Source organism: Natrix helvetica, assembly GCF_964273705.1.
Source record: "Natrix helvetica genome assembly, chromosome: 1".
In the NCBI taxonomy this organism is placed as follows: domain Eukaryota; kingdom Metazoa; phylum Chordata; class Lepidosauria; order Squamata; family Natricidae; genus Natrix; species Natrix helvetica.
In genome coordinates this window covers 206783678-206806846 of record NC_138548.1, presented here as the reverse complement: position 1 = coordinate 206806846, position 23169 = coordinate 206783678, and the positions used below count along the sequence as shown (strand labels likewise).

General features: G+C 42.5%; 1 protein-coding gene across 2 annotated transcripts; it reads left to right on the top strand.

Moving 5' to 3' along the window:
* Positions 1-844: 844 nt before the first annotated feature.
* Positions 845-22249, top strand: SLC48A1 (solute carrier family 48 member 1). 2 transcript variants are annotated; one of them, XR_014174146.1, is made up of 4 exons: positions 845-1323; positions 17914-18081; positions 19611-20005; positions 20036-22249. XR_014174146.1 is itself a non-coding variant. In XM_081939061.1 (3 exons), the coding sequence occupies exons 1-3, from the start codon at positions 855-857 to the stop codon at positions 19745-19747; spliced, it is 774 nt and encodes a 257-aa protein (XP_081795187.1). In that variant the 5' UTR covers positions 845-854; the 3' UTR covers positions 19748-22249. The 2 variants fall into 2 exon arrangements, 1 of the variants encoding a protein (XP_081795187.1); XM_081939061.1 differs by having other exon boundaries at positions 19611-22249.
* Positions 22250-23169: the final 920 nt, after the last annotated feature.

The following is a 23169-nucleotide window of genomic DNA, read 5'->3' as shown; positions in this document are numbered from 1 at the left end:
GAAAAGATCCCCCATATTTGCAGAAATGCAGGAGCCTATGGAGCTTTTCAATACCACAAAATATTCAGCTGAAAAGGTAAAAGGTTTGGAGATTCTTAGATGACTTGCAGATTGGAACTTCTATTAGTTGGTAAGAAGAGAGAAGTCTCATGCATGTTTTTTCCTCTGGTTTTAGTAAAATGTATCACTTTATAATAGTACATGGTAATTGATAATCAACACATCATTTTTTAATATGATTAAAACTGTATATTGATTCTCTTTGCTTGTAGAAACTATAGCTTTTCCAATATAGAATATTACCTTTTTAATTTTTTTAAAAGATTTACCACTCAGAGCAACATTATTCTGAATAATGTCCATGAGTTATTCAGGACTAAAGAGTATATTGCTGTAATGCACGGTTTAGATTTCATCATTTGTAGATCTTTCAGTGGCTAAGATGCTGAGCTTGTAGATCAGAAAGGTCGGCAGTTTGGCGGTTTGAATCCCTAGTATAGGTCTCTGAACTAGATGACCTCCAAGGTCCCTTCCAACTCTGTTCCTGTTATTCTAGATATGTTGGGACACTATATAGCCATTGAGAGAAACAGTGCACGAAGTCATGTGTATGACATCACCTAAGCGAGTGTTTCTCAATCTTGAAACGGTAGACTGTAGACCTCAACTCTCAGAATTCCCCCACCAGCATGCTGGTGGGGGGATTCTGGGTATTGAGTCCCCGGGTCTTAAAGTTGCCAAGATTGAAAAACACACTGACCTAAGCAATTAAATTAAACGTTTCAAAGCGTTGTATCGTAGTTAATGAAACCAAACGAACGAACAAAAGCCCGCGCATGTTCAATGCAACGAGAATGCATCTGAAAAATTACTTGCTTCTCTCCGAGTCCCCTACAAAACAAGCAAGGCGAGGGGGGGAAATTGCAACCGCACCCTCGAAAACGGGCGGGATTCAAGAACGGAATCAACAATTTCCTAACCTCATGCATATGTATTGCACGGGCGGTGTTCTTTTACGTAAAAAAAGGTGCCAATTCAAGGCCGGCTCGAGTGCTGAGTCCCCCTGCTCGCAAGGAGTCGCTGCAAAGCCACGGCGGCGGAGACAGGACGAGGCTTGGAGGCTGCCGGGTGTGGATCCGCTGCCTTTTAATCTCTCCTGCCGCGGCGGCCGGCTCATCTCAGCCATGGCGGTGACGAGGAAGATCGCAATTCGCCTGGCGTATTCGGTGGTCGGGATGATCTCGGGGGTGTCGGCCTTCCTCGCCTGGAACCTGGCGCCGAGACTGCGGCAGCCTTACACCGCCTCCGCCGGCGGACTCTCGGGTGAGCCTCTCTGATCGGCAGCGGGAAACGCGCCTACTACGGGTCTGCTTGACTGGCCTCCGCGCTCTGCTTTCTCTCTGCTTTTGAGTCCGTTCCCGGCTCCCTCCAAGCCCGGGAGGGAAGCATAGCCGCGCTCCCCCCGCACCATTTCAACCCTGCCAACCCGACTGTCTCCTTTCCTAACTCCGGTATACCCGAAGGGAAGAACGACCGCCTTGGATTTGTTTGCGGGTGTGGGGAGAAAAGGGCTGTTTTAGAAGGGCGGCGGGGTGGTTTTATTTACTCCAAAGTAAGTTGTACCGAGTTCGGTAGGGCTTTAAAGGCGAACAGGGTTGTAGGTGTCATCTTTATTTTTCTCATTTCCCTGCCCCCAAGTGGCTTGCTCTGCATCTCGCTTTTTGTATATTGTCAGGTGCCCAAGGCAGCCCTGCGAAGAAAAACACAGCCAATGGTACAATCAAAGTTTCTAGTCCACAAAGCTTAGTAAATCACCAGGGATTTGTCCAAGAAGTCATCAGAATCTTTTTAAAAAACTGACTCAAGGGGGGGATTAAAGAAAGGCGATTCTTCAGTCGAACTCACTTTATTTCGTTGTTATTTATTAGATGTATATCCCATCTTCCAATCAGGATGCAATATGATGCTCCCTTGTCTATTTCCCTTCACAACCACATTGTGAGATAGGTTGGGCTGAGAAAGAATGAGGGCCCCCAAAGTCATCCTGTGAGCTTCTGTGGCTGAGGCTGAGTTTTCTCTATGACAGATAGTAGCCTTGATTTACCATCTGTCTTAACAGTTACTTTATTTTATTTTTTCTGCCTGTTGCTTTAGGCCTACTCTAAAACGAAACCCATTGAAAATACAGAGACATTAAAAATGAATGTTTCTGAAAAGTCAGTTGATTGTTTTGTTTTCAGCTTTTGATTCAGTTTGGTTGGGTGGTTGTGATTTGTATTGACACGGTATTGATCACATTTTTTTCTAATAGTTTTATTTGTAAAGTGGTTAATGATGCACCACGCAGGACCATCATGCTAAGCCTTCTTCATCTTGTGTTTCATTTGTTACATTGGTATCCTGCCTTTTCGGGGAGTTTCAGACGTAATCTTTTCAATTTGTCGGATGTTTACAACAATCCTGTGAAGTAGGATGGCCAGAGAAATAGTGATGGGCTCAAAGTTACCTGCAAATCATATGGGTGGTTAAGAATTTGAATGGGATCTTCAAACTTTAATGAACCTCTGATCCTAACATTTTATTTATTCAATTTATCTAAGTGACTCTGGGTAGTTCACAAGAGGTAAAAACAATCAAATAAAAAACAAGGTAAAAAGCAATGCACAGACATATAAAAACAATCCATAATCAATTACAAAACAGACAAGCATGATCACAACAGAATTTATCCTACATCAGCTCAACACAGCCATTGTAAGAGCTCCTCGCCATATCCAGACTCCTAGTCATGGTGACACAGCCATATCTTCAAAGCCTTCTTAAAAAGGTAGCAGGGTTAGGGCAAAGCTAAGTTTTGGAGGGATGATCTTCTGTAAGGTGGGAACCCCAGCAGAAAATGCTCTGTTCCTGGTTCCTACCAGATAATGTTTTTTTTTTATAGATGGGACCCATAATATGCTGTGCCTGATGGGCGGATAGATTTCACGGGGGATACCTCCTTGAAGTTCATGATACCAATGTTCTCCAATCTTTTAGGCTGGTTGGCACCTTTTGACAGCAAACAAAAAGCTCGACTGCTTCATTTTTATTTTCTGAGAAAGCTTAGAGGTCCAGAGGCATTCCTGGAAAGAAAGGTGATCCAAGAAACTAGCTTTGTAAGTTTTCAATTTCTCTTGGTTAAACTCTCCCTTGAGTTGAGTTCAACTTCTGGTGATTCCAGAGACCCATCTGTGTAATTCTGTGTAAGTAGTTTGTCATTGACTTCTGGGATGCATTCTGGGGACTTCTCACCAGGGGTGGGTTTGAAATTTTTTTAGAACCTCTTCTGTAGGTGTAGTCTGTTTTGTGGAAGTGGCTTGCCGGCCATGTGACCGGGTGGGAGTGGCTTGCCAGCCATGTGACTGGGTGGGCGTGGCCAACTTGTAAAATGTGGTGAAACTCACTTAACAACGCTCTTGCTTAGCAATCAAAATGTTGGCTCAGAAACTCTGGCATTTGAAGCATGCAAGTCTTAAAGCTGTCAAGTTACAAGACCCTTGCACCCCTAACCCTTTAGAAAAAAATCCCCAAGGGTGTTCAAACTTGACAGCTTTAAGACTTGTGGACTTCAAGTCCCAGAATTCCTCCTCTCGCTCTTCATCTTGATGATGGGCAGGTGGCCGGGGGGAGGGAGCTGGAACTGGTTCTAAACGGCACTGTAGATTTGTGGAACCTCTTCTATAGAAGAGGTTAGAACTGGCAGGAACCCACCCCTGCTTCTCATCCATGTCTGAAACCAAATATTTCTTGATTCTCTCTCATTAACAAACTAACCAAGTCTTACCCTGCTTTGCTTTTTCTGGACAGCCAAAGGCACCTCAGTGCAGTCTCATTAATTTAACATTTTTTAGAAAATATATAAAAGGTGAGGCAGGGAGCCTGGTAGGCCCTAAAAGAGATGTCTGAGGTTCCAGTGGAGGTCCTCCGGTAACCTTGGAGTCAGCATTTTAATGTGCCATCAATATATCACAGCACCTAGAAGCCAGACTTCTGTGAAGAAGATGGATTTACCAATTTAAATGTGACTCTGCATTTGCATTATATAATTAGAAGCCTGGACTGCTAAGGACTTTATTTGCATTTTTTCTTGCAGTGCATTTTATGGTACTTGCTTTACATGCAGCAGAAGTTCTCTGCGTATAACTAGAAAAGCAGCATACTGTAGAAACCAAGCAAACAGCTAAGGCAAAACCACACAGTTAAAACATGCAGCTTCTAAATGAGTTTCTAAACATTCAACTTCCTTCAAGGGATTGGTGAACGAAAGGGTCTTTTCCTGGTGCTCAAAAACCAGAGCTGTCGTCCCCATGAGCCTCTCTAGGGAGTCTGTATCTTAACTGGAACATCTATGCCACGGAAAGGGCCTTCATGTGCTTTCTGAGTTCCTCTTTAATTCTGATCAAATGCAGTAGGCTTTTCAACAATAACCTTCATTATGTAGGAAAAAGGCAGTAGACTTTTTAGCAAACTGCCATTGTGTGCAACACTACAGCCACAAAGCAAAAGGTTTAGGAAACCCTTGGGGTGCCATGCAAAGTGACACAGTCCTATCAAAGAGACTGGGCATTGCAGCTTTCACCTGATGCACTCCAGGTAGTTTGGATTCCATTACACCAGTAAGATGGGAAACACTGATCTTGATGTCGAAATTGATCTGGTTCTCCCTAGTGCACGATGGGCTGAGTATGGTGTTCCAAGCAATAAACTGTGGTGGGTGCTACCTGACCACAGTTGTCTGATAGATATCGTGCCTTGCCAAAGTGCTTTCTCTATTGCTGTCATTTCGAAGCTTGCGGTGGGAGTATCAAAAATTTAAGCCAAACAGACCTGTTCAGCATTAAGCCACAACAAAACCAAAGCAGTGGGCGTCCTGCATATATTTTCCACCCAGAAATAATAAGCGAGCTCTTCCCAGCGTATCCATTTTAAGTCTGCTTGTGTTAGGATGCAAATGGGCCTGTATTTCTTCTGTCAGCCTTACTTTCATCAGCAAGTGGCAATTTGCATCAGGGCAGGACCATGCACGGTGGACATCTATTTACTTTCATTTGTACTTGGGTAGGAATTGTCTGCCAAGAATTGTTAAGGCAACAAGCTAGAAACCAGGAGACCACATACTCTACTCTCACCTTCGCCACAAAGTCAACTGGAATCCCTTGGGCTAGTTAGCCTCTCTCAACTCTAGGAAATCGGTGAGGGCAAACCTGAAAATCTTGCAAAGAAAACCGCAAGGATTTGTACAGACAGGAGTAAAGATTGAGCCAAAGGGACAAGGGGAAAAAAGAAAACAATTGTCTGGGCAACTGTTAGTCCAGGGATGTCAAACTCGATTTCATTGAGGGCTGCATCAGAGTTGTGTTTGACCTCGGGGGTCTGGAGTGAGCGTGGCCAGAGTGGGCATGGCCAGCTCGACATCACTCGTGTCGGGGGAGCTGTGCCAGATTCCCGAGCTCCGTTTTCAGCTGTGATGGCCTCCTGCAACCCTCTGCCAGCGAAAAGGATGCTCGGGAGGATCACGTGCGATGACCTCCTGCAACCCTCTGCCAGCAAAACTTTCACTGTTTCCAGGGCAGCCCCATGGGCCAGATCTAAGCACTTCACGGGCTGGATCTGGCCCCAGGGCCTTGAGTTTGACACCCCTGTGTTAGTCCAACACGCAAGGTGTTCCTGAGGAATTCTTAAACATGGCTTTGGTGACACCGATGCCGAGGGCGATGGAGAATTGATTCAAATCAGAATTAATAATTAAGAGTTTGGCCTTTGATCACAAGTTCCAACATGATACACCTGAGATTAATGGAAGAGCTGAGCTCCTTGATGATTTTATGTATAGATGATGTGTGTGTGTGTGTGTGTGTGTGTGTGTGTCTTTAATCCGTCAAATGAGAATGACTGGGTTTTATATAACAAGAAAGCTAGAGATTCACCAAGAGTGCACAATGCTTCTTGGTCCTTGTTCCTCGCCTTGTTGAGAAAGTTATAGAGTCAATTGGGAGGCCTCGTTAAGAAAATTGTGCTGATAGAATTAACTCAGAAGGAAATGGGTAGCTTCTTTCCCAACTAACAAATTTTATTAGGTTTTCATGAGGTACAGCTCACTTTACCAGGGCATAGGTTGGCTAGACTGATGTAGGATTTCACAAAAGCATATACCTTTTATAAAATGTTGGTCCGAATAGAGATTACCACTTTCTTTTTTAAGGGTTGGTTTTTTGTTTTTGTTTTGCAACCATAGAGTAATACATCTCTTCTCCTACAATCACCTTCCCCCCATTGATGGCTTAGGTCAGGGGTATCAAACTTATGTTGTCACGCAGCATTACGTGACATGTTGGGACTTTTTTTCCCTTCGCTAAAACGGGCATGGGTGTGGCCAGCATGTGACCCATCCAGCTCATAGGCTGCGAGTTTGACAGCCCAGACTTAGGTGATTTGAAGAAATACACTGGCAGTATAAATTCATATGGCACTGCTTTATCTTGAATCAGACCACTGATCTGACTCTTCACATATTTTATGTATTGAATTTGTATCCAGCAAAAAATGCTGGGAAAGCATGTCATGTGATTGGGGTGTGCTGCAAACAGCCATAAATACTAGCCAGTTGCCAAGCCTCCAGAATGCGATAATGTGACTTTGGGGTGTGTATGTGGCCATTGGAACTCCAGATTTAGGGTGTAAATAGCTCTGGAGATGCCTGTGGTAACTTAAAATGATCACTAGGTGATGACTACCTGTACTTTGGAGGAGTCATGTGGATATTTGGTAATAGCGTTGCTGCTTTACTCAATAGTGTTGTAACAAGAGCCTGAGAAAAGCTTGAAGAAATAATGGAGAAGAGAGAATGACAGGTGTATTATGTCCTTTAAGGACATTGCTAAGATTTTTTTCTATATGAAAAGGCAAGCTCAGGGAGATTCCTAGTGAGTTGATTGAATGAAGTATGTCTGGTTACTAAAGCCATGCTTCCAAGACAGGTGGAACACAAGGATTCCCAAAAGGTGATTTGTTGAGATTTTATGCTGGGGCGGGAGAGATTCAGGATTGGATCCATAAGAAGATGGTTTGTGTTGGGCTTTCTAATTTGACAGTAGTTACATCTGCGTGTATTCTGAGTTGCTGTGGGGAATTCTTTAAAAGTTTTGTCCCAGCTAAACTTGGGGAGACAGACAATAACTTGATTTTTTTCTTTATGTTTTGAAGCTATTAGTTCTTAGGATCCAATAACACATTTTCTGCAACTAATGCCCTTGCAAATGTTTAGCATTTTTTTTGATATCTTAAGTGTCCAAGACTCTTTAAACAAAATTGTATTAATTTAAACCTGGCAGATTTACATATGCAAAATATATTTTCTTTCACTGAGCTGTAATATTTTTTGTCTATGTGTGTGTGTTTTTTTTTTCTCCTATCTAGTTGCATGTATTTAACCCAAATGATATCTAAGTGCCACGAATTTCATTTTGCATTACTGCAGCAGGGACACATACACACACACACACACACACACACACACACACACACACACACACATCGAATGCAAACGTCCAGATTTGTTCAGAAATATAATGTAAACTTGGAACATTTTCAGATTTCCCCTAATGTGATGCTCTCCAGAGGAAAATTAATTCCCAAATAGGCTGAGATATAGATGATGTCTCAATTCTGCAGTATTCCAGTCCCCATTCCTCCAATACTTTTTAAAATTAGTTAATTAGCAAAACATTCTGGGGAAAAAATTAATGCAAAGGCTGCTTTATCCAATAGCCTGAACTACTTGACTGACAGGGGGGGGGGAGCCTGTTTAAAGGAGTGGGGGAGCCATTTCTCTCACATTGTTTCAGTGTCGTATATTATATTCCCTACCTGCATTTTTTATTTTTAAATTAAACAGGAGCATTTTGCATGCTGCAAACTAAGGAAGGCATCAGGCTCAAGCATTAACTTCTCCCCTCCCCAGAATCTGGAATGTTTGTTTATTATTTATTTAAATTGATTAACCACCCAACTCCAGTGGAATATTGTTTTCCAGACTGTTGCAGGCCACACCATTATCAGTTAAAAATCTGCCTAGATGTTAGGAAAACTGTTAAAAAGAGAATTACAAGATTCATATTAATGTATGAGGATCAGTGGTGGGATTCAAAATTGTTTACTACCGGTTCTCTGGACGTGACTTGGTGGGCATAGCAGGGGAAGGATCCTGAAAAATCCCCATTTCCTCCCGATCATCTGGGACTCGGGAGGCAGAGAATAGATGAGGGTAGGGGCAGTCAGAGGTGGTATTTATTGGTTCTCTGAACTATTCAAAATTTCCACTACCGGTTCTCCAGAACTGGTCAGAACCTGCTGAATACCACCTCTGATGAAGATGTAATTGGCAAATCAGCTTTTTAAAATACCTATTTGGGAAGTTGGCCTGGTATCGCTGGGCATTTCAGACCAGCTAATCGAGCTTCGTCCAGGATGTGCTCTGTGTGAAGAAAGGCTTTCTTGAGAAGAAGAGTTTGCAGATGGCTTAGCCCTTTCCTGCCAAAGCCGATTTGTCAGCTTTGGTAGGGCTGTACTTGTTAACCTGATTTGTTTTCTCTCGGAAGGGAGGTAACATTTTATCCCCTTTCTCAAAGACCCTTACTAGTGATTGCACACTGGTGCAATACATCAGTGTGTATAGATGGACACTGGTGGTTCTGAGCCTTTGTGATGTTATTTTGCTCTAATTATGGGCGAATTTAATACTTGCTAGTTTAGAAACATATCTGGGATTCCACCAAATGAATTTTTTGGAAGTTGTGGACTTGAGTACATGTTGTTTCCTGGATATGCTGCGCTCTTGAACAAGTCACCCTGAGTGATTTTCATCAGTCAGATGTTGCCTCACATCTGGAATGCAAGCTAGAATTTTAGCAAGAGGGTTGTGTTGGGCCAAATGAATGACTGCATTCAGAGCTGTGGAAGACAACAACAAGCTGCAAACCGTACCTCCCTTAAACCTCCTGCTGGACAATTGCTGATGTCACTTCTCCCACACCCTTGGGAGGGGGAGGGGAAACAGATCAACCCAATTGTTTTTCTGGAGCAGCCTGGTATGAACAAGCCAAGAATTTGCTTGTGTTGGATGTGTACCAAAGAGATCATGCCTGAATATGTGGTCTTTTCACAAGAGCCTTTATGCTTAGGGGAGATGATCCTTCAGAGCCATGGATCTTCCGCAGCTCGGACAGAAGGAATTCCAGGCCCATTGTAGGAAGTTAGTGCCCACCCTTCTCCTAGAAGAATGAAATATTCTAGGAAATATTAAAAAGGCAGAATATTATGTTTCCCTAGATGAGAAAAGGAGAAACATGTTTTAAAGACAAAGCAGCTTCCTGCAGCTCCCTGCCCTTTCCCTACAGCTCCAGGATGATGGGATTAAGAGATGGCCCTCAGGACATGATAGGATTAGCCCTTTACCCATCTCACCACATGGCAACTCGGAAGATTACATCATTCAGCAAAGCTCAACCAAGCTTGGGACTCAGGACAGCCTACAGAGTTGTCCCTGCATAGCCCCATGGGAGTCTGACAACCAATCAGAATACAAGCTCAAATTCAAAAGCTCAGAGAGGGTATAAAACTCAGACACTCTCAGCATCTCTCCCCTTTTTCCCCCTTCACCCAACGTCTTCAAGGCATGTGATCATTAAAACCTTGTTTCCAAGCAACTTCCCTGAATCCAGTGTCTTTTTCTGCACTAGGAACTGATCCCAGATGGACATTTCTTCCAACATGATTGTCCTCTGCTTTTGCCAAGAGTCTCATACAGGGGTGGCACTCGGCATTCACCAGCCACATGCTTTCCAGATGTGCCAGGACCATGCTGTCTGGAAATCTGGGGTGTTGTAGTATGGAATTGGGGTCAAGGTATTGGACCAGCAGTAGGAGAACCCAGATTTTGGTTGTCTCTCAGCCATAGACATTCACTTTGGGGCCTTGGGGCCTCGGTCTCAGCCCAGTGAACTTTGCACTGTTGTTGTAGGGAACTCTACCTTGAGTTCCCACAAAGTTAGTATTCATATCTTTGGTATCTACTCTAGTCTTCTTAGAAAGGCTAACACCTGGGGTGCAGTCCTTTCCAGAGGGTAGGTGCTGATACAGAAAAGACATGTTTTTTGGATCCTAAAAGGAGTGTGCCAATTTTGCAGGATCAAATTTTCTGGGTAGGTATCATGTCTGACAGGCGGTCCCTCAAATAACCAGGCTCTATACATAAGCAACCGCTGATAATTTATCCTATGTAATTAATCAATGTATTGCCTTCCTTTTTTTTCTTAGAAGTGTTGAAGACAGGGGTCTACAGATAGTCCCCAACTCACCACCTTTTTTTAATGAGCAGTGAAAAACCTGACTTAACAATGGGGCCTTGCACTTGTGCATCATAGAATCCTCATTAGGTGCAAGATGAAAATTTGGATCCTTGGGCAACCGGAATTTATTTTCAATGGCTGTAGTGTCACGGGGTCATGTGATGGCTATTTGCAACATTTCCAGCTGATTTCTGACAAGCAGAGTCATTAGTGGAAACCAGACTCACTTAACAATTGCAGCAGAGGTGGCATTCAGCAGGTTCTGACCAGTTCTGGAGAACCAGTAGCGGAAATTTTGAGTAGTTTGGAGAACCAGTAAATACCACCTCTGACTGGCCCTACCCCCATCTAGTCTCTGCCTTCCGAGTCCCAGCTGATTGGGAGAGAATGGAGATTTTACAGTATCCTTCCCCCTGCTACGCCCACCAAGCCACACCCACCTAGCAACACCACACCCACCAAGCCACGCCCACAGAACCAGTAGTAAAAAATTTTTGAATCCCACCACTGAATTGCAATGCTTCGTTTAACAACCATGACAAAAAGGTTGTAAAATTGGTTGCAATTCAATTAAGGCACTTAACAACTGTCTTGATTAGCAACAAAAATTCCGGTCCAAATGTGGTTTAAGCTAAGGACCACTTATATCCATATTACTTAGTTTTGATGAGCACCTGGTTTAAGCAAATGGGATACTCTTTCTAATTAACTGGCCCCACGAGATACCACTTTGAGTGCAAGTCAACATCTTTGCTCTTAAAAAGTTATCCTCAACTTTCGACCACAATTGAGCTCCAAATTTCCATTACTAAAGAAGACAGTTGTTAAGTGAGTTTTGCTCCATTTTACGGCCTGTCTTGCCACAGTTGTTGCATGAATCTGGCTTCCCCATCGACTCTGCTGGCCACGGCAGCTGTCATAAATATAAACCCAATTGCCAAGTGTCCAAATTTTGATCACGTGATCATGGGGATGCTGCAGACACTCGTAAAATAGTTGTAAGTCCATTTTTCCAGTGCCCTTGATACTTCGGTCACCAAATGAATGGCTGTAAGTCGAGGTCTACCTGAATTTTAGTTTGTTTGGTTTCTAGAACTGATAAATAATAAATTATGAGTGCATGAATAAAATGCAACATTAGCCAAACTAAGTCTCTTCATAACGTCTAATTAACTCTTTTCATGTAACTATTCCTAGAGGATGCATCCATATTTAATTGATAGCTCTTCGTACTAAAAATTATCCTGATCACAACTTGATGATGTGCCTCTAGAAAGCTTTCTCTTTTTTCCTTTTTCCTTTTCTTTTCTAACTAAGCAGCTCAAAGGACCTATGTGGTAATAGATTATCAAATTGTAATGTTACCTAATAATTCAATAAAGTTTTTTTCCTAGTAATAAATATACTATAAAATAAAATATACTTGTCAATAGGTCTATTGTAGATTGCACCGTCTACATTTTTTTAAAAAAAAAAACAACCACCAAGGTATTTTGCTTACTTGACCAGAGAGTGCAAATGTAGAAATTGTTACTGGGGTTTTGGGAAGCTCTTGATTTCTTGAACATTTTTGCCAACTCATTCCTTTCCAAGGAAGTATTTTGCTGAGTCACAGGAGCACTTTTTTCAGTGCAATGTCAGGAGTCTCGGCAGTCCCTCATCACAAGGCAGTTTGGCTTCCTTAAAAAGTGACTCAGTTTTTGAACACGTGAAGAAAAAAACTGAACCTGACAATTTATTGCTCAGAAAAACAGGGAAGGAATGAAAATGTGACTTGGCATATTTAATTGCTTATGTCGACCAGAGGTTTGTTTGTCTGTAAGTCATCTTCTAAAAAAGAGGAAGTTTCCTCCTTGGGTGAGCTTGAAAAACACTTTGTGGCTTACTGTTTCCTCCTAAAGAAACTCACAGAAGCCCATTTATATTATACGTTGGTTTTTTAGTGCATATTCATCTTAAGAGTTTTCTAGACAAGGAGTCACCAACCTTTCGGACCACGGGGACCACTAAATTCATAATTTTAAATTCCGTGAACCACTAATATGAACTTTTTAAAAAGATAAATAGTATTTAGTGCAATATAAAAAATCCAAATAGTTTTTCTGCAGACCACCTAAATTTTCTCCGTGGACCCCTGGTTGATGATCACTGTTCTAGACTAGCTCCCCTGCTTTCTAGAATTAGCTATAACCATTAGTCTCATTCTTGCAGTCAGCCCGTGTGTCCTTCTGTTCCAGTTTTGCTGATGGACTTTCTTCTCCCAACTTGTGCTTTTCAGGCATGTGGGAGCCTATGATTCTCAGAATTGTCAGTGATATCTGAAGAGCTTTTAGTTAGGAAAAATAGAGGCAATAAAGCTGAGAAGAAAGGGGATTTCCAAGAGCCATGCATATTATGGGAGTTCGCTGGGATTCCCCTCCATCCAGAGTAGGACCTTGGAGAGAACAAACCTTTTCTCCCGTACTAATAAAAAAATCTACAAGTTGCTTTAACAATAACCTTGGGGGTGGGGGAGTGTTAATGAGGAGGAAGGTCCTATTGGTACCCAAGAAAACTTTTTCCTACCTAAAATAGTAGTAAAATGTAAAACCCTCCATATTTTTACTACAATTCAAGGGTTGAAAAAGAAAGATATCTTTGGGATTATTATTTTTTTGGTAGCAATTGTGTTAATTGTTCACTCTTGCTTATGATTCATATTCTCTATCCTGGCTACTTCTGTTAATGATTGAACATTGATTTGATTTAAGGATTTTGAGATCTTCAAATGAGATATAGACTGGTGGGATTCAGCCAGTTCGCACCACTTTGGGAGAACCGGTTGTTAACTTTCTGAGCAGTTTGGCGAACTGGTTGTTGGAAGAAATCATTGGGGCAAAGAACCGATTGTTAAATTATTTGAATCCCACCACTGAATATAGTACTTTAATATGCTGTACAGGTAGTCCTCGATTTACAACCACAGTTGAGCCCAAAATGTCTGTTGCTAAGTGAGATAGTTGTTAAGGGATTTTTGCCCCTTTTTAAGACCTTTCTTGCCAGAGTTGTTAAATGAATCACTGCAGTTAAGTTAGTAACACGGTTTCTAAACGAATCCAGCTTCACCATTGACTTCGTTTGTCGGAAGGCTGCAAAAGGAGATTGCATGACCCAGGGCACTGCAACCGTCATAAATATGAACCAGTTGCCAGGCATCCAAATTTTGATCCTGTGAACATGGGGATGCTTCAATAGTCATAAGTATGAAAAACTTTTTCCTCAGCGACGTCGTAACTTCAGTCACTAAATGAACTGTTGTAACTTGAGGACTACCTGTAATCTAATATTATTTTCTCTTTTTGGTTCAGTTTGATATGACTTGCCAATCTTTTTTTTCCTTTCCTTTTTCCACTTCTTTTTAATCTTGATTGTGTGTTTTAAATATACACTAACATTAAAAGAAGGTGGCCCTTAATGCATTGGCCAACAATTGCTAATAATGGAGCTGTGGGTTGTGTTGCAGAACCTCCAGGCCGCAGCCTATCACTCCTTTGGCTCATCTGCATATCTGAAATGTGTACATATGTTCACTATAGTTAGATAGATGTACATAAACACTCGCTTAAAGGTTTGCAAATAGACTTGCACTATGTGGGTGTAACACTAAGCTCTCTGCTTGTTAGTTTTATGTCTGTGCGCTTTCAGAGGTCTTGATGCATTCCCCCTAGTGCAGACCTATAACAGCTGCTGCTGATTTCTTAAAGGGGTGATAAAAGTAAAGATACCCCCCTACTCTTCACCCCCGCAGTTGAGTTTATCTCTGGTGACAGATAAAGACAGAGGAGGCAACTTTCCTCACCATCTCCACACATTTAGGAGTTAGCTTCATATGTGCAAAAGAACCCTGGTGATTCCTTAGAATAACAGAGTTGGAAGGGACCTTGGAGATCTTCTAGTCCAACCCCCTGCTTAGGCAGTAAACCCTACACCACTTCCCAAACATGGTTTTGGGAGAAAAAGAACATTCCGTTTTGCCAGATCTTGGGGGGGGGGGGGGGTTCTCTTAAAAATGCTGCCAGCCAGGCTCTTAGTGGTTCCCAGTGCCTCTGGTATCAGTCCTTGCGGTGCATAGCAATAGCTCTTAGACTTATATACCGCTTCACAGTGCTTTACCGCCTTCTCTAAGCAATTTACAGAGTCAGCCTATTGCCCCCAACAATCTGGCCCCTCATTTTCCCGACATTGGAAGGATGGAAGGCTGAGTCAACCTTGAGCCTGGTGAGATTTAAACTGCCAAATTGCAGGCAGCCGGCAGTCAGCAGAAGTAGACTGCAGTACTCCACTCTAACCACTGAGCCACCGTGGCTCATCATAAATGCATTGGTGCCACTGCATGCCTATCTAAGCGGCATTTTCTTGGCATCTGGCTTCTGGTGTGATCTAGCCCTGCTCTTTTTACAAACTTACCTGCTTCCCCTCGCTTTGGAGGTCTTGGTGCATCTCATTTTGCAAAGTATCCTCCGTTGCATGTGGCTTCTGCATTCTGATTTGCAGCTCTCCATCTCTAAAGCACAGGCTCTCTTTCCTGGACTTTTTGTTCTTCCAGATTTTTTTTTTTAAAAAGATAAGTCAAGGTCAGTTTGTGATGACTTCATACATTCAAGCAGTTTTCTTGGCAGCAGAATAAAATAGAAGTATCTTATCTTGCCATTCTGTTCTTCCGGAGTCCCCCCCCCCCCCCGCAACTCCCTCAACTTCTCAGTTCTAGCCTTGCAATTCTGGATCTGGTCCTGCTTAGTTTGTTCATCACCATAAAGTTAACCAACATTGTTGCCATCTGTTGAGACCCTCTTGACAAACCTCCCCCCCAAAAAAAATGTTGTATATACTCTCCAACTCTCAGCTGCTCCTTATTTCAGGCGCTGCCTTTTGTTTGTAGCAAACTTTTTTTTTTACCACCAGAGGGCAAATCTGGTTTGTTTGGGTCAGCGAAATCTGAAACTATATTTACCCAAAATTAAACAACAGCAGTACTGTGATTAAGAGGATGTTCTGCCCCCCACCTCCAGCACAGACATCTCCAGATATATCAATCTCTACTCTATTTACTCAGCAAGAATGGCCAATAACTAGGTCGAATGGAGGGGGTTGGAACTTAGCATATTTGAAAGATGCTAAATGTTCTCCAATTTGAGTCAGTGGCTGAAGTTGGCAACCAAGGCAGCTATCCCATAATCCTGGGAAAAGACACAGCTGCTTTAAAGAGCCACAGAGCCCCACTCCCACCCCCAGCATACATATACTCTTTGGCACTTATTTGGTACTAGCTGTTAACCCGGTGTTGCCCAAGTATTTCTTTATCCCAATCCTGTATTAGACATTCACAAACCAAACATAATTTCTAATGTTGCTTTTTCCTCCTTACCAGAGGGAGCCCCCCCCTCCCCTTGTGGAGTACTGTGAAGCCGTTACCATGGCAACTCCACTGTGCTGTGCAGTAGGAGCCATTTTAAGGCACAACAGACTGTATCTTAACAGAAAACACACTCCAAGGGGTGTCTTACTCCCACAGTATTTGTTTCCAGAGTGTAAGTAATCTGTGTACCAAGTTTGGTCGATGCGTTCCAGAGTTATGCTGGAACACAGATAGACAGACAGACAGACAGACAGACACACACACACACAATCAGACATCAGAGCTGTGCATTGCTTTGTTTTCAATCATATTGCAAACAAAGCAATGCACAGCTCTGATGTCTGATTTTTGGTAAATTAGATGGGGCTGCTTCCCCATTGTCCCCAGAACATAGAAAATAAGCCTAATTATAGTGCTGAAAAGTTATCTAGCCTACTTTTCTTCCTGATGTGCTGACCTTTTATAGGGGAAGAGTATATTGGATGAGAGATTACTACCTTAAAGAAGGATTCACTTTCACTTTGAAGTGGCACGTGGCAGAACATTTGAAGATGCTGAAAACCTGGAGCAAAGATGCTAGGAGAGCAGATGACCCTAAAAAGTTTTGGATGGTGTTCCCAGGGCCCTTCCAAAAACCATCACCAACACAGTTTTGGAATGTGATAGAATTGAAATATTCTTAAACGCACTGGGACTTATTTATTTGGTTTGTTTATTATGCTTTTTATGGCCACTTTGATTTTAAAAAAAGCACACTTTGATTTAAAAAACAGACACCTAAATTGAAGTGACTTACAAAAACTAAACTCACAATAGAGTTTATCAGCAACAAAAATATCAATGCATCCACATATTCAAAAATTTCATAACAATAATAAAACACAAGCTACAACCCCCTTCCCACCCCTACACTTTACGTTCACTCAATACTTGGAAAGATTCTGGAATAGATGCTGCCATTGTGGGGCAGGGACTTTCATTTTCTCCCAACACATCTTAGGTGGGCTGGTTGCCTATGAAGCAGTGGTGCAATTCAGCCGGTTCTATCCGGTTCGGGTGAACTGGTGGCGATGGTGGCAGGAGGCTCCACCCACCTGCCTGGACGTCACCAAGTCCCTTTTTTGATGCTCTGCGTATGTGCAGAAGGTCCTGTGAATGAGCGGAGTTGGCACCCACCTGCCCAGATGTCAACAAATCCCATTTTTGATGCTCTGCACATGCGCGGAAGGTCCTGTGAATGCGTGGAGGTGGCACGTGCGCTCACATTTGCGAACTGGTAGCGAAGGTAAATTGATTTCACCCCTGCTATTATTTATTTATTTTATTTTATTAAATTTATAGACCACCCCCTCTCCCCGAAGGGACTCGGGGCGGTGTACAGACACCAGATTAAAACCTAGTATAAAATAGATACACTTAAAAACCAATTAAACAGTAGAGATGTACAGGGTAATAAAAGTTAAAAATCAGCTTAAAACAACCCCCAAAATTTAAAAGTACAGAATTGAGGGACTAAATCAGGATTAGGCCAGGCCCGCTAAACTAAACAGGTGGGTCTTGAGCATCTTACGGAAGGAGCGGAGATCAGTGGTTGTTCTGATGTCTCGGGGGAGGTCATTCCAGAGGGTCGGGCCCATCACAGAGAAGGCCCTACTCCTGGGCGCCGCCCGCTGGCACTGCCTTGTGGACGGCACCAGGAGGAGGCCCTCTCTGTGAGAGCGGATCGGTCGAAGGGATGTATGGGGCAGGATACGATCCCGCAAGTACCTTGGTCCTGTGCCATGGAGCGCTTTAAAGATGATAACCAGTACCTTGAAACGCACCCGAAAAGCCACAGGAAGCCAGTGTAGCCCGCGCAGGAGAGGTGTTACGCGGGAGTACCTAGTACCTGCTATGAAGCAGTTAATTGGAAGATTCTCAGGTTGTAACCTGTGTGTGGAATTGTATTAAATTATTCTGAATTGAAATCAAACACAATGTTTTTCTTGTCCCTTTTTTGGAGTGCCACTTAAGGGTCAGAAGCCACCCTGACCTAAAGGAAATTGCAGAAACCTGCTGATTAAAGCTGCTGATCCAGTTTGGAGTTTGCATGCTCACTTTTTATTGATTCTCCTCCCCTCTTGTTTCCTATAGGTGTCTTAGCACTCTGGGCCCTAATCACACATGTGATGTATATGCAGGACTATTGGAGGACTTGGTTGAAAGGCCTGAGGTTCTTCATGTGTGTTGGCATTTTCTTTGGCATACTCTCCTTGGTGGGATTCTGCACATTCCTGGCCCTGGCCATCATGAAGAAGCAATGTAAGTTCATAATTTGTTTCTGTTTGGAAGTCTAAAGCTAGCAGTTCTGTGCAGCCAAAAAAAAGGAGATAGAGCCAGTTTAGTGACAGCCATGAAATCTACTCCTATTTCCCCTCCTCCTCATATAGAAAATCCATCAGACACTATGCAATACAGCCCTGGTTCGAGTCCCAGTAAGGGTATGGCTAGCTGATGAGACCTAAATCGGTTGAAATAGATCTATACTAGTCTCCCTTTATTTATTTATCAGCACAAATACAACACAAATATAAAAAGGCAACATTAAAGATAAAACTATGGTTTTCTGCCTGGATGGTCCTCTGTAATGAGCCGAAGGACAGAAAGGGGGAGTAGTGAGTTATATATATATATAATCAGCACAAATGCAATACAAATGTAACAAGGCAACATTAAAAAAAATGGCTTTCTGCCTGGATGGCCCCTAGGGTGGGCCGAAAGACAGAAAAGGGAAGCAGTAAGCTACATACACACACACACACACACACACACACACACAGTTCCTACCTATCATACAATATTAATACCATATTTCCATCAATTGGTTGTTTGAGCCATTGTATACTTGTAGATCCACTTTCTCAAGTTCAAGGCTGGATCCACCAGTGCTACATTAATTCTACTTGGTTCTACAATAATGCTTGAATACCATATGCCTCCCTTAAAAGGGGAGTCCAAGGATGGTAGATCCTCAAAATGGATTGGCAATTGGCTTATTGCTTATTATTGTCTTTTCACTCACTCTCATGTTGGAAGCAACAAGGTGCTTTTGGGTTGAAAGGATTAGCTGGTGACATCACCATTGCCCAGAGGATGTCTTTTCATGTCCCTGTTAAGTGGCCCATCAAAGTGGTACCTATTTATCTACTCATGGTCAACCACTTTTAAGCTGCTGGGTCAACAGAAGCTGGAGCGAGTGATGAGAACTCATCCCATCACACGGCAGTAGCCAGGTTTCGAACACAAGCCTGCCAATTTTCAGCCTTGCATCTTAGCCACATGAACTACCACTCTTCTTACTGTCTTATACATCTGTACGATTTGCCAAAACCAACCTTGTAAATTTATTGGATCACTTTAAGCTACCCTTCTCTAATCTGGGGACTTTCACATGTGTTTTTCCAAAACAGGTTAGGTCAAAATTCTAGGAGTTATTCCTGAAGCATCAAGCTGGCAAAGACATAAACTTCCCATAGGAACAGCAGTATTCCAAGTGTTGCTCAGTTCCTTGTTTCTGACTGTTGGGCATCTTGCCTGCGATTGCTAGAGTTAAAAGTCTAGGACTTTAGGTCAAGTGAAGGCTCCTTGGGACTCTAGATGTTGTTGAGTGATGGTTTGAGTGATGGTTCTCATGATCCTCCGTCACTCTGACCATTGTTCAACAGCAGTGGAAGATGGAACACTCTGGGTGGATATTGGAAGTAATGAATCAGGTTAACAAGGTAATCAACCCTGGAGCTGTACTACTTTTCCCTCTTAATAAGATGCTACAATTTGCTTGTTCTTCCCAGCCTTTACGGATCCACAGAGCTACTATCTGTCCTGCATCTGGAGCATCCTTTCCCTGAAATGGGCTTTTCTCCTCGGCTTATACTCTCATCGGTACAAGAAGGAGTTTGCGGACATCAGCATTCTGAGTGACTTCTGAGATCCTAGATGTCCGTTCCATCAAAGAAAGACCTTGGAGGGTCAAGGAAGGCTGTTGTTCATCTGATTGACAGTTGGAGGCAAGGGGTTGGCCAGAAGGCGGCTGAAAGAAACAGACAGCAGGTGCCTGACCTGCTTCTACATTTTCTTTGCTTCCTAATTGCTTTTGTCCAGTCATTCGCCCTTTCGACTAGTTCTGTTTGTCCGTGTGCACTCATCATTCATGAAGACTTTGTTGTTTGGATGGGTGTCTCAAGATGTCTAGCAGGACCTGAGTTTTTGTCCCAAGTCTCTAATATCTATGACCTATGGCATTTTTCATAGTTGTTGTATTTCCTTTAATGAGAAGCAAATCCCCCTTTTGGGGCGGGGGCAAGGTCTATGGTCCAGTCCTATAAAGCAAGAATTGATTTGTACTCCTTTCATACAGATGTATTTTTATAGCTCAAGGTGTGAATCCATTTTAAAACAACTTTTTAAAAGCAAGCTTCCCTCCCTTCCCTGGTGCTTTGGTGAGGAGGCTTGCGTACGTGCTGCTGGTGTGGTAATCACAGTTTAGGGACAAGAAATGTATGTTGTGAACAAAACTCTGCACCTCTTTTTTTTTTTTCTCTTGCCAGTCTTTAAATAGTTATGATGGATGTTTCTTTAATTTGAGTTAGGCAAAGCTAAATACTGTTGCAAAGGCACCTGCAGCTTTGAAGACTGACCATGTGGGTGAAGAAGGAAAATAACATTCCTATCCATACATTTCCCCTTCCCCTATAGCTATCTGGACAACATAGGCAGGGACCTGGAGATTTCCAGATGTTGTTAATTACAGCTGCCAACAGCCTCAGCCAGTGGTAGTGAATACCATGATCTGGGCTTCAAAAGTATCTGGAAGTTCCTTCTCCATAATGTCATTATCACCTGATTTTGTTTTTTTGCTTTGTCTAAAACTGATATTTTATAAAGTGAGCAACTGAAATATTTTAGGAATGGGGAAGCCAATTCATTCTTTAGAGTCAACCGCATTGTCTAATTCTTGAAGACTGGGACAAAAATAGATAATTACCACAATTATTTTATTCTCTGATTTTTTACTTCTGGTTGAATAGGAATTCAGGGTTGAATAAGTTGGACTGTTGGCCAATGGGATGGTCATCCCTTCAACAGACTCACTTTTTGCGGCATATATCCGGCATAAACTAATTCACAAAAAGAAGTTTTTGTTTTAACCGAACGCTTCGCTGACTTAGATCAAGCTTTGTGTGAGATAAAGTTGAAGAAGTGGGGTGGGTGCCACATGTGAGAAGAAATGGTGGCTTGGGAATTTCTCTGCCTCTCCTGGACACATTTTTGCCATTGTAATCTCACGTAAAATGTTTCAGTAGTTACACCGTGGATGTGTTTGAATGGGGATGTGTTGCACTGTTCCTCCTTCACCTATTTTCTCCCCTTTTTGCTTACACTGGGATGTGCAATCCTCCTTGAAGTTACTGTCTTTCCGCCCTACTCTAAAAGCCCTTGGTACTTCCCTGAGGCTTACACTTATCCTCTATCCAAAGGATAGATTATTGAAATTTGGAGTAACCCTAATTTGAACGCAGAATTATAGAGAATGACTTGTCTTTTAACCTTCTGCATCTTTACCTGTTAAATGTGCAGACCAATATTTCTCAACCTTGGCAGCTTGAAGATGTGAGGACTTTGACTCCCAGAATTCTCCAGTCAGCATGTTGACTGGGGAATTCTGAGAGTTTTGAAGTTCACAGATGTTGAAGCTGCCGAGGATGAGAAACGCTGGCATTGACTTTTATGTAGAATGATCTCTAATCAGGCAACTATGGCCAACCCAATTGTTCCTAATATGTCAGGAAAGACTACGATGCGAATCAAGTGGCTCATGGCTCCTTTGGGTTAATGGGCTGTAAGGCAGATATAGAGATGTTTCAAGTTTATTGATAAACTCCTCAGCCTTCAAATGCCATCCTGTTTGTCAAATAGGATACATGGTACTTTCATCAGGGTTGGTGATCTGCACTGCAGCAATCGGGTTTTTCGGGACTTTTTTTTCCCAACGGCACAAAAGGGATTTGATAAATTCAGGGACACCAAATCTTCATGGGAAATTTAAGAAAATTTATTAGAACGGATCTATTTGGCTCAAAATGTACTCCATAGAGCGAAGGTACTAATATAGTAATATATCATTTACTAGGGAGGTTGTGGTGAAGAAAAAGGTATCCGGCTTGATGCCAAGCAGTGGAGAAGGTGGGCCTTTGTGTCCATGCTGTGCTTTTATGTATGCAGAGGACCCAATGGTGACAAAAACCTTCATCCACTCTTTTTAATCTCACTGTTTCATGCTTGCTGAAACTCAAATGATAGATTATGTTTTGTGTTTTGCTTTCTCCTCTCCATGTGCAATAGGTATGTGACAGGAAAATGGTTCACCCAGGTGAAGGATGTTCGCATGCCATTTTTCTTATTAATAAAATAAAATGGGAGAAAAAAACAATTTAAAAGTCTCTTTCTATTTGCAGAGGAAAGTCAAGAGCACATAGGTCAATCGATGGGGAGAAGTGTTGAGTAAACTGTTATTGGTAGGCCTCAACGACCACAATTGGGACCAGAATTTCTGTTGCTAGGGCAGTTGTTAAGTGAGTAACGCACCCAATTTTACAACCTTTTCTGCTGCAGTTGTTAAGCAAATCGCTAAAAGCCATTAAGCAAATCCGACTTTCCCCATTGACTTTTACTTGTCAGAAACTGGCTGGGAAGATCACAGATGGAGAACAAATGACCCTGGAATGCTGCAAGTGTCATAAATACATGGCAAATGCCCAAATTTTGTTCATATGATCTTGGGGATGCTGCAAGAGTTGTGAGGGGGGATCAATTGTCTCTTTTACCAGGGCCATTGTAACTTTGAATGGTCATTAAACACAATAGCTGTAAATCGAGGATTACCTGTACAAATGTAGGGCATCATTGGAAAATGCTAATGTCATAACCTTTAGACATAATTTTTAAAAGGGGCAAATTTCTCTATTATTTACTCTATATATTTTAATAGAAAGGAACACTTGCTTTTGTTTTTAAAGGCTATCACAATAGCTTTGCACTCTTGCAGCAGTTTTAAATGATAAATGTTTCTGGATGTTACATTTTGGCAGTTGTGCACTTTGTTATTATCCATGGAATCACTGGGTCACAGAAGTGGGCGAATGCACACACGCACATCCCCAGTTGTGAGAGCAACAGGTGAGTGCGTGCTCACCCCTCGCACAAATGGAGCTGCGCCTGCTTGCCCGACGTGTGCACAGAACCATTCCCTCTCTGCCCTATAGGCAGGGTGGGATTCAGCCGGTTCGGACTGGTTCGGGTGAACCGGCAGCTCCGGTGAGCATTTGGCCCCACCATACGCTCCTGCACGCT

Coding starts and splice junctions, on each gene's coding strand:
- SLC48A1 (XM_081939061.1), top strand. CDS start 855: ATGCATCTGAAAAATTACTTGCTTCTCTCCGAGTCCCCTACAAAACAA. Junction 1,324..17,913: donor CTCCGCCGGCGGACTCTCGG/GTGAGCCTCTCT, acceptor TGTTTCCTATAG/GTGTCTTAGCACTCTGGGCC. Junction 18,082..19,610: donor GGCCATCATGAAGAAGCAAT/GTAAGTTCATAA, acceptor TGTTCTTCCCAG/CCTTTACGGATCCACAGAGC.